Below are 14,564 nucleotides of genomic sequence, written 5' to 3' on the forward strand. Positions count from 1 at the left end.
TTTCTGGCTTTTCTTTGAAGACTTTAACCCCTCTTTCAAACCAGTGATCCCCTCTGTCCATGCATTTATGAAGTGGTTGTTTGTTGTACAAATGGTTGTTGTTTTACATTGGGAAACAAAACAAACACTTCATAAATGCATGGCACAACATAGGAGAACAAATACATCAGGACTAGATTCAGCAGTCCATCTGCATTTAAAATACAGTGGCTACTCTTTTGAAGATAACAAAGTTCATATTTTGGATAAAGAGGATTGCCGGTTTGAAAGAGGGATCGAAGAGGCCATCTATGTCAAAACTGAACATCCCTATCTCAACAGAGGAGGAGGGATACAACATCATCTATCTCCTATCTACAACAGAGGCCTTTCAACAGTTCCAAGAAGGCTCCACACCCATTTGCACCACTCAGGTGACTCTGATGACACAGATAAATCTCCAGGTGACCTTAACAATCCCCTAAAAGAATGCAAATGACCAGCTGTCTGCAAGGAGTATAAATCCTTCCATTTCCCAGCATCCAGTCAGAGCTGAAGAAGCTTCTTGGATGAGAACTGAAATGTCTTCAAAGACAAACCAGAAAGTCCAGTTGCCTCTTGAAAAAAGCACTTTTGGGAAAACCATGACCTGGTTGACTGAGAATCTCCATAGACATTCCAAGGGACATAGATTTTTTATAGCAATGATAACAATCACCTTTCAGCATGACTTTATATCCCTCCCGTACAATTTTCTTGCAATGATTTATTTCAACAAAGAATTCCAATTCATGATCTTCTGCGCTGGGTGTAAAGGTTATTTCACTTGTCCTGGAGTACAGCTTTGACATTCTGTCCAACTGCGGCTCCTCTGTTTTAATTGTAGCATCTGTGAGCTCTTCAAAGCCCTTTCTCCAATAAATGTCACACTCAGGTGGATGGTATTTTGTCAATGAGCAACTCAGTGTGATGGGTTTCCCACACTCAGGTACAGGAGGCTTACATTCAATTTTGTAATCTTTGGAGAGGGGAATACAACAGCAAATGACAGAGTTAGTATTCAGTAGAGAGCTGTGAAGTCAAAACACGAACTTCTCTTTCCACTTTAGTGTTTAGCTTATGCAACTAAGTGCCAATGTCATCCAAACACAATAAAATGCCAAATGGATATAAATTAGAAATCTGGTGAAAAAATGAAATAGAAAATGGCCTCAATGATAAAATAATATCAGATGAAGATTTCTAATTTGATGAGGAATTGGATTTTTGGTTGCTATGGAACATTGCAGAAAGAGCACATGTACGAACTAAAAAAAGAGATCCTGTAATGTACACATAGATGCAACTAAAGTTATTAGTATATATTTGCCCATTTTGTACATCTGACTTCTAGCTATTTGGCAGTGGCAAGTGTTACATAAAACTACACCAAAAACCATCAAAGAGTAACCTACATAGCAATATCCCTTTCTACTTCAGAATAATATTGCATGAAAGAATTGAGTTGATTTCAAATAATAAAGTTAAAGCCTCGCCTGAGAACATACACAGCTTCTCCATTACCATGTTGGTCCTTGTGATGGTTGATTCTAATCTGGATCTTTATGGCTTTCAGAAATATATACCTTAGCATGTATGGCATAGATTCTGCCAGGACGGTTTACACTGTGTCCAACATTTTAATTTATGTTTAATAAAAAACTTTTTAATTAAAAAAAAGAAATCTAACATCTGCTCAATTGTATAGGAGGGAGGGATGGAGGGAGGGAGGGAAGGAAGGAAGGAAGGAAGGAAGAGATTTTCTGACCTAAATATCGATAGATGCAATTATACACCTATTGTAAGATGAATCTTATTCTGAGATGTATGGAATGTTATTATGAGAAAGGAAAATTGAATTCACACCTTGTAGTAATTTGGGAAGAGAAGAATTGAAAGAGGGAGCAACAAGAGAAAAAGTAAGGAATCATGACTATGATTACAACAGAGGTAAAACTTTAGAGGTGTCAATTGGTAAAAGAGTGGAATTACATCAGGTTTTTATTTATTTATTTGTTTATTTTAATTTATTTTTTTGCAAAAAGGACCTGCACTTTATTGGAATTACTCTGTGACTTAGGCCTTAAGATTTTTTCAAGCTGCAGATTGCTCAGCACGGACAGATAAACTCCACGGAAAGGGATCATGCAGATTACTTTTATTAATCAAATCAACAACTCACAGTAAATGAAGCGATTCTTCTGAGGTGCATATAATCTGTTCCCAATTCACATAGGTGAAACGAGGTAGTTTTGTCCCCATATTGAGGGAGAAAAAATAGCTCTCTATAGTGCTGAAATTTTAAAAAGCCCCGCTGGTCTGCACATAGCAAGTTTTCCCTACAGCCCATCAGAAGTCTGATCCAGTGGCCAATCAGAAACACAGACATAAAACTACATTTCCCAGAAAGCAATCCCTTAAGGGGATTCTTAATTCCTAAACTAACTATTTACTCTGACCAGCACAGAGTGAAACATACAATGTACAACATAGGATAATAAAAATTGTAAGTTTTCCTGTGCCACTTACCCATAGTGTTCATCTGCCATGTAGATTCTTTGTATGTTTTTGATCCTTCAAGCTTAGCTCTGCAGACAAGCCTCTTTCCATAATCTTCCACTTGTGGGCAATAGTGGATCTTGCTGATACAAAAGTAAAGCCCATCAGTTCCTTTTGTGGGTGGAGTTGAAAAGGAACTGTCTAGAATTCCATCATCGTTATTCCAACAGACTTCAAGCGTTTCCGGAAAATAAGAATGAATTGTGCAACTAAGAGAGAGCGGTTCATTTGGTCTTGGCACATTTGTGGAACAATGAATTTCATGAAGCACTGGTAAGGCTAGGAAGAAAACGAAAAGGTTTCAATTCAAGCAGCAAAATATGATGTGCAGAGATATGCCCAGATAATAGTGAAGCACCTTCAAAGCCAATGCATGAGTCTTCCAAATCTTTGATTACATCTCTTACTATTTTTCCTTGCCCACTATTTTGTAGCTGTTTATTTACACAAAGCAAGGGAGGACCAAGCCAAACCCATCTGGTAAGAAACCCTGACTGCAGAAAAATCAGTATCCCTGGGAGTTGAAAGGTCAAAAGTCTTTTGTTGGATACATCATCCCTGGACCACAAAATTGTTTCTTTATGGTGCGGAATAGAAGGATCAATTAGTGTCCTAGTTTCCATTTGTGTTGGGCTGCCATTATATACTTAAAAGGGTTAAAGCTGGAAGAACCAAAGGCCCTCCTCCTTTGGACTATCCATGCTAAATAACCACAGTGTTGTTTCCACCAGAAAGTTCTGTTCTTCTCTACACACATATGGATAGATACACAGATAATGTCATTTTTGTATGTGTGTCATTTGAGTTTTTCTCTCTTTACTTTTGTTTGCCTTTTATCCTGTTTTGCCAGTTAACTATTTTTAGTCTTGGCAGATGTTTCACAAATAAACAGCAAGCTTTTTTTTTTTGCTAGCTGAAATGAATGACGTATATGCAGCTCTGATCTGAATAAAGGGATTGACTGGGATGTACTGTGTGCAAACTAAACTGAAAATTATCCACAGTAATTTTCCAACAAAGAGGAATGGTGAGAAATATCTCTGATCTAGATCTCTATCAGTATTCAGATCTGATACTGGTACTAGAACTTCATGTGATTTTGATTCTATACCTCTATTAATGCAATCCTGGGTTGCATTAACAGAGGGATAGAATTCAGATCATGTGAAGTTCTTGTACTGCTTTATAAAGCCTTAGTAAGACCACACTTGGAATACTGCATCCAGTTCTGGTCACTAGAATACAAAAAAGATGTTGAGACTCTGGAAAGAGTTCAGACAAGAGCAACAAAAATCATTATGGGCTTGAGGCTAAAACATACAAGGTTAAAACATACAAGAATTGGGTAAATCTAATGAAAAGAAGGACTAGGAGGAAGATTATAGCACCAATATTTGTGGGGCTCCTACAAAATTGAGGGGGGTCAAACTATTTCCAAAGTACCAATAGGCAAGAGAAGAAACAATGGTTGGAAACTAACCAAGGAGAGAAGCAACCTAGAACTAAGGAGAAAATTCCTACAGGTGAAAGCAATTAACAAATGGAATAGCGTGCCTTTCAAGGGAGACTGAACAACCATTTGTCTGAAATGATATAGGGTTCCTGCTCAAGCAGGAGGTTAGACTATAAGACCACTGAGATCTCTTTCAACTCTATATTCTATGTTCTATTTAGATAGGTGTAAGCACATTATCCAATATAAAAATAACACTTAGGAAAATCATGTGAATAATGATGTGGTAACATTTTAAATCTAAAATTATATTCATAAAAAACACAATCCATTAAAAATAATACATGATGGGGAAAATCCTACAGATGAAAACAAGAATAGCTCCGTGTCTGTCATCAAATAATGCTTTCCAATGAAGGCAAATTTTACTTAGGGAAATGAACAGATATGGATTCAGCTGCACCTCAGCTGTGGTGAAATGATAAACAGCATGGACAATATATATATATATATATATATATATATATATATATATATATATATATATATATATATATATATATATATATATATATATATATATATATGGAGTGTGATATGGAATAGGATCTTCTTTACAAATCTAAAAGATACATTATAAGGTAGGAAATGACATTTCCTTTACAGTTTTGCTTTGGCTTGCCAATATTTTTCAACTTCCTTGTCCGGTCAACACCCTAGAACTCTTAAGTGGTTCTTAATTCAAATACTACCCAAGATTCACCTTGTTTCCCTTCTCTTTAAATTATCTGAGGAATTTAAAAATGGTCATGAATATCAGATACAACACATAGGCATAAATATTGAGATACAAGTAACGGTCTCTCCAGCCAATCCATGCCCTGACATAAACTACATCTTATCACAATTCATATTCAGTGCATGGACTGTAGTCTAAGATATTTGCTGGGACCATGGCTGGACCAAAATTAGCTAAGCCTCCTCTATTTTCATATATTTTGAAACTTAACAGTTCTCTTATAAACCATAAAAAAAACTTTAAAATTTCAACATCATTTAGTACCCTGCCATAATCCTCACTTACCTACGACTTTAAATGATTTTGTTTTAGTACACAATCCATGCTGAAAGCCCTCATGTTTAATTTCCAATAAAAGTTGAAATTCCTCCAGCTTCTGTACATCTGGATTCAGGCAGATTTTCCACTGGAAGTCATAATAGTTTTTTGGTTTTGATTTCAACTCTGGATAAGCTTTAAACATGTCCTCCAAGTTCCCAAGGAGAGGAGAATTTTCATCGTCTTCTGTAGGTTCTTCAAGTGAGGTTGTATGCCAAGAGGCTATTTTCTGTTTTGTTTTCTGAAGTTCAGTTACTAAGAAAAGGTCTACTTGCAAAGGCTTGGGTCGAAAGTGTGAAATCAAACATTGCAACTGTGTTTCTTCCAAATGCTTCAGTTCCTCACTTCCAACCATTTCCACAGATGGTGCATCTATTAAGAAAAATAAGGGGAAATGGAAATTCTGTTGCTTGAAATGTTACAGCAATATTTTAGGATTATTCTTTCAACATTTTACAAAGCATTCTATTCTTAAAAACAGTTATATGCCTGTTCTGGCTCAGGAAGGAGATAAAAGACTGATAGACATTTATGGGGAAATAAATTAAAAAATCTGATTGTTGGGTTCTCTGGCTTTATTTTCACTTTCACCAAGAATTCCATGCATCACTCTCTTTAACACGGGATGGAGGGAGCAGAGAGGAGGTGAGTTCACATGAATGGCCATACCAGGAAGTTTACTATATCTGCTAAAAAAACATTGTACTCGTGTTCTGCACAGGTACTAGAGTTTTGTTCCAGCTGATAATTGGATTTCTTTTAGTTTAGTTTCTTTAGTTTCTTCAGTTTAATGCTGTTCTGGAAAACGAAGTCTAAAAAGATTATATAGAAATCCTTATTTAGTTATTGCTGTGTTTAGTAATCATTTACAGTTACAATGCTAATAAGAAAATAATGTTGTAACCAGTTCTTGCATATATGACTTTCACAGGTCTATAAAGCAAAAGGAAGGATGAAGTAAGATCATAAATGCTATTTTACTTAGCAAGTGCTTCACTTAATGGCTGAGTTACCAGACCCAATTGTGATCACTAAATAAGGATTGCCTGTAATTTGATAGGTGCAACATAATTGCTTATATTAAATCTATTTTCCATTTTCCCTGGTTGGTCTTTGCTTCTGTGTGGCTGTTCTCTGAGAGTTTTCCAGTAATTATATTTTAAAATTAACTTTCACAAATATAAACTCTGGGTGCAATTTTATATACAAATGATGGTATAGATAAAACATATTTAGAATGACTTACATTTCTTTAAAAAGACAATGTACCGCAGCAACCCAGCTAGGAGAAACAAAATCAGAAAACATAAAACCAGCCCAATTGTTAATTGAGTAGTCGAATAAGGTTCTGTAGAAAGACAACAAAAAAATAAATTATGTTATTTCTGATATACTCAAAACATTTCTTGCTCTTGGTGCTTTTGATAAGTAAGCATTTTACATGTAAATACATAAGAAACAAACAATGCTAATACAGGGTATTCTGTCATAAGCAAAACATTAAGTCAGGGGTGTCAAACTCAGGGCCCGAGGGCCGGATCCAGCCTGTGGGGTGCTTAGATCTGGCACGGGGGGATTCCTGGAAACAATGAAGGACCTGCCTCTGCCAGCAAAAATGGATGACCCTGCTAAGTCCTCGACTTGTGACCGGCCGCAAGTCCTCAACTTACGATTGACAGTCTGGAACAGCCCAGCTGCGCCTGATTGGCTGAGATGTGGCTGGCTGGGCGTGGGCTGCATAAGCATTCCTATTGGTCGCCCTGCTTGACAGCTCTAGTATAAATAGCTGTCAAGTAGGGCGACGTGCTAAATCGCAGTACATAGTTATTGTTGCTGTTCTACCGAATAAAATAGCTGTTCTCTTACCTCAGCTGCCTCACGCCTCTTCAATTGTTATCGACCTTAACAGACTCTCACAGGCGGGGCCCCCAAGCTCCATTTTCACTGGCAGAGGGTTGCAGGAGGCCATCACAGCTGAAAATAGAGCTTGGGAACTCATTTTCACTGGCAGAGTGCTCAGACCACCACTGATGCCCCTGATATGAGTGATGTTGAGCCCCTCGAGTTAAACACAACCCTGATGTGGCCCTCAATGAAATCAAGTTTGACACCCCTGCACTAAGTTATGAAGTATCAGTGCATACAATATAGTGGGGGAGAGGGTTGCCCCCAATAAGGTACTAAATAATAAACATTTCTTTACTCTGAAGCACGGATGCCATTTTATTGGTGCTTTTTGCCTTAAGTTTTATGTTGTGGAATGTTTTCCAGAAAAATTCTTTAGAAAAATTGCCATACCAGCTTGGAATTCTGAGTCTTGTAGTCCCAACGCATTCGACTTTATCTTTCTATTTCTCTTCTATTAGTTATCTCACTTTTTCATAAACACTTTTAGATAAAGCATTGTAGATATTTTCACAATTGTGTGGTAGGATATATGATTCTACCTCAGACTGTAAAATTATAGGTAAAAGTTGTGCACCACAGAAATCAACCCTGGTTAGAAATCAGGAGCATTTATTTAATATAATACTTTAAGTACAGATAACCCTCAACCTATAACCACAACTGAGAGTCCAAAATGTCTGTTGCTAAGCAAGAGAGCTATTAAATTTTTCATAGTGAGTACCTGTTACTGTTAAAGTTACATTGTAGACTGGATATCTGGCAAATGACTTATGCTGCACAATACAACTATAGACGTTTCCTTGGTCTTGTGAAGATGGTTGAACTCTCAGTATACTTGTGGTGTTGTAAGTGCCATCACCATTTCTCACAGATCTTCTCATGAAAATATCGCCTACAGGTATATCTTTATCCGACGTGTGCTTAGAATGCTTTTGCCAAAGAATGACAATGGAATCAGGATAGAATTTATTCACTCTACATCTCAGTGTCTTTACATTTCCGTTTTCAATTTCAAGTTCCTTGGGAGACAGTTGGACAGTTGGTTCAACTATATTGCATTTGAATAAAAATGGAATTGGTTATTGATTTTTCTACATATGTTGTATTTTATTTTGCCTTTCAGCCTCCCAAACAGCATTTGTATTTAACATTCAATTGAAATAACACTTAAAGGAAAAGGAAAAAAACACTATAGATTTTCCAAAGACTATGAAGAAGAAAGAAAAGAAAGAAAGAAAGAGAGAGAGAGAGAGAGGAAGGAAGGAAGGAAGGAAGGAAGGAAGGAAGGAAGGAAGGAAGGAAAGGCAAAGTATGAATCAGTGTAGGCATGTGGTAGAAACAAGACTATTTTGAAAAGATAGAACAATATGGAGAGACATAATGAATGGCATAGGTATAAATTAGTTTTAGCCATATTACTTTCTTATTTTCATTCATTTACAGTAATTTCTTTTGCATATTATTTTTTTTCTTTTCTGTACTTTGCACAGTGTTACTATCCCCAAGGACAGCAGCACAAGGATATATAGGTATTCTGAGAAGAGACTGCTGACAGAAATGGTGATTTTTTTAAAAGATTCAAGATTTAATGAATTTGTATGCCGCCCAATCCCGAAGGCTTACATAAAAACAGTTTTTAAAAAATACTCTAAAATTTAAAATAAGGAAACAAAGCAAGTTAAAAGAACCCAACATGCACTCAACTTAGTGGGGCTGGAACTCAATCAAGGGTCAACAGCCCCAGGCCTGCCAGAATAGCCAGGTCTTAGTCGACTTTCGGAAGGCCGAGAGAGTGGGAAGGGTCCGGATCTCTGGGAGTAGATCGTTCCATAGGATCGTTCCAAAAAGTAGCAGCTAGCAGGAAAAACTTCATAATGAGTATAGTATAGTATAGTATTGGAGGACAGAGAGAAGAACAATAATCAGATAAATGAGACTTCAGCCCAGAGCAAGAAAGTGGTTTGTGAAAAGGCTTTGAACAGCCTTCTCTAGCCTAATTCATATGAAAAATGGAAGAATGGAAGAAATTCATAATCTGCAAATCTTGTTAATAAAAGTAGCTTTGGGCCTCAAAGTGTTCATTTCTAAATCTAGTGTATGTCAGCCCTGGGAGCCATCTTTTCTGTTGGAGATTCAGTGCCTGAGGAAACAGGAGTGGGAATTGCATGGAGTGGTGGAGGACTAACCATAACATTTCTTTCTTTGGGCATTCGACCTGCATCTGGTTGGAAGTGACTGGGGGTTGTCTCCAGTTGGAATGGTGAATTGATTGGACCTGTGGATGCTGGGGATGAATCTTTGACTTTCTTTTGGGTGGGGAACAGTGACGTGCGGTGAGGTTTATGCCTGGTGAGGCTCAGCTGGGCATCCTTTTGCGAAGCCTCGGCAGTGGGGGGGGGGAATTTGCAGCCTCGGCGGTGGGTGGGGGGAATTTGCATCGCGGGAGCCGCCAAGCGCCTGGGTCTGCAGCAAAGGTGCTTGGCGGCTCCCACGATGCAAAGTGCCCCGCCGCCCACCCACTGACCCGCCCTGCGGCCGCTGCTTCTCCAAGCTCCACCACTTGAAGTCTCGGATCGCCTCTGGAAAAAAGCTGAGTGAGAAGCGGAGCGAAGCTTCTCTGTGGCCTCCCGGCGCTGCGCAGACACTAAGCAGACACCAAGCCACTGTGACCTGGAATCTGGTAGCAACTCTCTTGGCTTTAATTATTTAAAAAAAATATTTAAATTTCTTTTCTTTTCCTGAGGAGAGTGGTGAGGCTCCGCCTCCCTTGCCTCTAGTGACTGCACGTCCCTGGTGGGGAAAACCGGATCTCTCAGATTAGGGTTTTCCCAATTGTGCCAATATGACATCTCTAAAGAAATGGAACTTTGAGGAACTTCAAGCCTCAGAGACTTTCGTTGGGGGTGTTACTTGGATCCCTGATATATACAACTGACAAACAACCACACATGACAATGCAGCACCTCAGGGCCCCTTCCTATCCAAATTTAACTTTAAAATGTAAAAAAAATGGCAAAGTCACAATGAAGCAGAATCACGAGCAACTTTTATAAGTAGAATCTCTTTCTCTGTCTTTAACATGTTACTTTCCAGATTCCTCCAGCTTTTGTTCAGAAGTAGGTCCCTAGTGTTATGTTACTCCAGCCTGTTTTGCCATTTCATTGTTACACCATTCAAATATTTTTAATTGTTGTGTTGTTTTTCATGTGCCATTATACCTAACTCTTTAGGTACATAATAGCAGAACAGTGACAGACAAGACCAACCAGGGTCCAATGAAGATGGAAGAAAATATGCCTAGATTACCTTAAAACAGCTAATAAAAACCTTCGGTTCTCGCTGATCACCCAACCTTGCCAACAAGATAGCAGGTAACAAAGGCTCATCATAACTTGTACATCCCTTGCACCTTTCAGCTTGAAGAAAAAATCTTTTTAAACACCTGTAAGGCTAAGAACAACCTACATGTGTCTCATTCTTTGGCTAAAGGCAATATCATGGAGGTATGACATAGAAATTATTTTTGTTTAATTCATCATAGGCATTGTCTGACTGCAACTAATTAGTTGCTCTAATAACAAGCGTTATCAAGAAATCTTTATATTGTCATTAAATAAAATGAGAAACGTGAACCAGAATGGACAATGTTGACTCTTGGCAATTGCTGGGTGAAATCCCGTTTTTTTTGGCAAGCTTTCAGAAGTGGTTTGCCATTGCTTCCTTCCTAGGGCTGAGAGTGACTGGTCCATCTGGCTTTGTGCCTAAAGCAGGACTAGAAGTCACAGTCTCCCAGTTTCTAGCCTGGTGCTTTAACCATTACATCACAGGGATTCTTGAGACAATATAAAATGAAGAAATGGGGAGGGACTTTCTTTTGTTTTCTACCTCCCTCTTTTCAGGGTTCCCCTTTCTTACAAGGATCTAGCTGGAGGGGGCCTTCTTCATAAAAGGAAGAGATTTGGAATACAATCTTATACAATTGGTATTCATCTTAATGCAGTTTAAGAATTCCAAAAGAATAAGTTTGCTCTCTGGAAAGGTATACCTCAAACGTCACTTACCAACTAGATCTAAAATGGTGGCTCCTTCAGCTCTAACAGAGGTATCAATCACGACACATAGATATTTGCCCTCTTCATTAAACTGTATTAGTGGAAGAAAAAGGGAAGCATCTCCATTTTTTAATTGAATTGTATCCAGTCTTGAACCATTTCTATTTGAAGAATGTTTTCCAGCAACAACTGAATAAAGTTGTTCTACTTTATTCCCTTCAGATGTCTCCAAATACCAGATGAATATTGTTTTTTTGATATCCAGTTCTGGGGGAGGGTAGTCAGAGATTTTACACTGAAGTGTCACATTTGTACCCAAGATTGCTGTCTTCTGAGTTGGCATGCTTACTTTCAAGGCTTCTTCAAAAAAAAATGGAAAAAAAATGGATTACAGATTCTTATGATTAATTGTACCTTCTTCTTCCCTTCTTCCCTTCCCTCCCAGTTCTCACATTTCATAAAGAGTATTTTGAAATAGTAGTGGAGGAATGGCAAGAGACAAAGCAATTGGAGGTCATAAAGACTAAGTGGAATATTGACTACTTTTGGAGTAAGCCAGAACTTGGCAAGAGTTACACAATTCAGATGACACAATTGTGACTGCATAATTACAAGTAAATTACTACAAGGGATAGTTTTTCGTTAGCTAATTACAGTTCAGTTGTGGTCCAGCTAGAATATTTCAGTAAGATGTCAATTGCCATCGTGCAATAGAGACACAGAAACTCCAATCTGGAGCACCCAGTTCAGGTTTAATAGAATGTCTGAACACAGCCCCTGTGTTCAGAGTCAGAGGCCGAGATGGAGCAATTTATAAATTTAAGCCAATAATCAGCAGTTTGTAACATTTCATTTGCAGCCTGTAAATCTTATAATACTCATTTGACTAATCCTTCCCCCTTGTAAAAGGTACACCTGTAAATTAATTTCACTATGATGAACGAATGTGTTTTTGTCAGATTAGATTTAGGTTTAGATGCGCATAACCACTGAGGTTGTAAATCACGGTTTACAGTTCAGGGTGGACCAGGTTATTGACAGTTTAAACAATGAGTTAATATAAATAACAGCTCAATAGTAATAGCGAGTTGCGGTCTTTTCAAATTCATACACAGATCCAGAGCGCGGAGTTTAACGAGTAAGGGGGCTCGTTCCTGTGCGGAACGAATTATGGACTTTACTTTTGCTCCGGTCATTTTGAAAAACGCGTCTGCGCCGTCGAGGGCGCTCGTCGGAGGAGCGAGGGCAGGTGCCTGTCCCCTCCAGAGACCGATCTCCGACTTAAAGTTGTGCCCACCTGCTTTGCGCGGTCGGTCCCGTTCCTCCTCAAAGGAGCCCCCAGGCCCCCTCCGAGTCTGAACATTTCTCACACTCGACAACTTCTATTGCATTTGCCCTTGAGGGGCCCTCGCCTCGCCGCCACTCAAAACAGCAGCAAGAACCTAGCAAAGCACTTCCGCCATCCTCGCCCTGCCACCTGCGTCCCGATCACCTTGGATGTATAGCAGGCGTATATATGTACAGTATATAAATATGAGAGAGAAAGAATGTAATGTATAGCAGGCGCGGGTCTTCATTTTTGCTTCCTTACCTGCCGACCCAGGAACAAAGCTGAGACACGCCCAGAGGCTAAAGAAAAAGTAAAGTCGCCTTCGAACGGAGTTTGATTCCTGGAAATTTATGTGGACACATCCAGGCAGTTTTCTCAGTCGGAGACCAAAGTTAGTCGCCATTGCCCCCTTTTGATTTCTCAATCTGGACCAGCGTTTTCAGCTAATCGCGCTTTAAAGAGTAGGCAGAATCGATCCTGCTAAGCTCTTTAGATCTCTTGCCTGAACGACCAACTAACACACACACTCTCTCTCTCTCTCTCTCTCTCTCTCTCTCTCAGCACAATGATCTTTGTCCCAGACTTTCGTTTTCATATCTGATCTTCCAATGATTTTCTGTTGCTGAAAAACTGGGAAAGAAAATAGTTACTGACGCCGTTTAAGAGGTCGCATGGTCAGGCACCTGCTTAGAAAGAGAGAACCAATAGTACACACCCAGATTCTGGAAGTCTTTTAGTTTTCCTTTAAGTGGAAAACTGCTAACAGAGACTCCTCCTGAATTTTTAAAAAAGCAACTTGCATTTAATTAGATTTCAAAACATTTAATGTGCTGAAATTTCCTGTCAGTGAAAACAAGTAATCAGTGGAACCTCCAGTCTCCAGAAGTTGTGCATGCTCCATTACTGGAGATGTTTAAGAAGAGATTGAACAGCCATTTGCCCAAAATGGTATCTCCTGCTGGAGCAGCACATTGGACTAAAGCAGCAGTTCTCAACCTGTGGGTCACAACCCCTTTGGGGGTCGAACGACCCTTTCACAGGGGTTACCTAAGACCATCAGAAAACACATATTTTCGATGATCTTAGGTACCGAGACACGGCTCCTCTATGAGGAACTGTATTAAAGGGTTGCGGCATTGGGAAGGTTGAGAACCACTGGAAGGTTGAGAACCACTGGACTAGAGGACCTCCAGGGTCCCATCCAACTCTGTTATTCTATGATCTACGTTCTATGTTTTATTGAGACAAAATAGATTTCTTTTTTTTTTTAAAGGCAGAGGCTGTTACCTTTACATTCTTGAATAACCTTCAAAGCTCAAAATCTACCCTCCATAATTCCTGCTAAAGTGCCTGAATGTAATCTATGGAACAATCTCCCCGTGGAGATTCGTACCCTCACCACCGTCCAGGCCTTCCGCACAGCCCTCAAGAACTGGCTAACCCGTCAGGTCTGGGGATAATCTTATTTCGCCCCTCCCGAATGCTGAGTGAATGTTGAGTTTTATTGTCTAATTTACTTTGTGCACATTTCTTTTTTCGTATTGTCCTACACTCCCCTTCCTTTTTGATTGTAAGCCGCCCTGAGTCCCCTCAGGGAAAAGGGCGGCCTATAAATAAATAAAACAACAACAAACAACAACAAACATAATCAGTTTAGACATTCTAATCAGCAGCGGCATTCAACATCAGAAGTACAATAGTAATTGCCATCTTGTGGATCAATCTGTTAGAATTGTGGGTTCTGGCGGGAAGAGGACCAAGGCCTTGAAGAACGCCAGGAGTTGAAAGCAAAGCACAGATGCTCAAGGTTGGGGGAGGCCCAGGGCAGAACCTGCATTAGGTCTCCCAGGGCCTTCCATGGGGCTCTACTTAATGACCACATTGAGGAGGACAGGGATGGGGCGTGTTAAGTGAGGTCACATGGATGCTTCACTTAATGCCCGTCATGATTTCTGATTGTAATGGCCAGGTTCCATTACAGATTGTCCTCAACCTGCAACAGTTCATTTAGTGACTGTTTGAAGTAACAACAGCACTGAAAATAGTGACATGCCTGTTTTTCACACTTATTGCATTTGCAGCATCCCCATGGTCAGAAAGCCTTTTTGTTCAGAGAAGGGGCACTAA

The 14,564-nt window shown here is 39.3% G+C and overlaps 1 protein-coding gene across 12 annotated transcripts in view; it reads right to left on the reverse strand.

Annotated features, from left to right (window-relative positions):
• The window catches only part of LOC116512145, an 87,287-nt gene that overhangs the window by 18,944 nt on the left and 53,779 nt on the right, over nt 1-14,564 (reverse strand). For all 12 annotated transcript variants that reach the window (XR_004255828.1, XR_004255829.1, XR_004255837.1 and 9 more), the window contains 6 exons: nt 11,117-11,467; nt 7,777-8,103; nt 6,394-6,495; nt 5,115-5,519; nt 2,548-2,856; nt 698-997 (listed from right to left, as the gene is read on the reverse strand). Coding sequence is in view for 3 of the 12 variants with exons in the window: in XM_032222473.1 (XP_032078364.1) it covers nt 698-997; nt 2,548-2,856; nt 5,115-5,519; nt 6,394-6,495; nt 7,777-8,103; nt 11,117-11,467 (1,794 nt within the window). In the remaining 9 variants the exon portion in view is untranslated. The remainder of the gene's footprint in view (nt 1-697; nt 998-2,547; nt 2,857-5,114; nt 5,520-6,393; nt 6,496-7,776; nt 8,104-11,116; nt 11,468-14,564) is intronic.

Source organism: Thamnophis elegans, chromosome 1 (genome assembly GCF_009769535.1).
Source record: "Thamnophis elegans isolate rThaEle1 chromosome 1, rThaEle1.pri, whole genome shotgun sequence".
Lineage (NCBI taxonomy): Eukaryota > Metazoa > Chordata > Lepidosauria > Squamata > Colubridae > Thamnophis > Thamnophis elegans.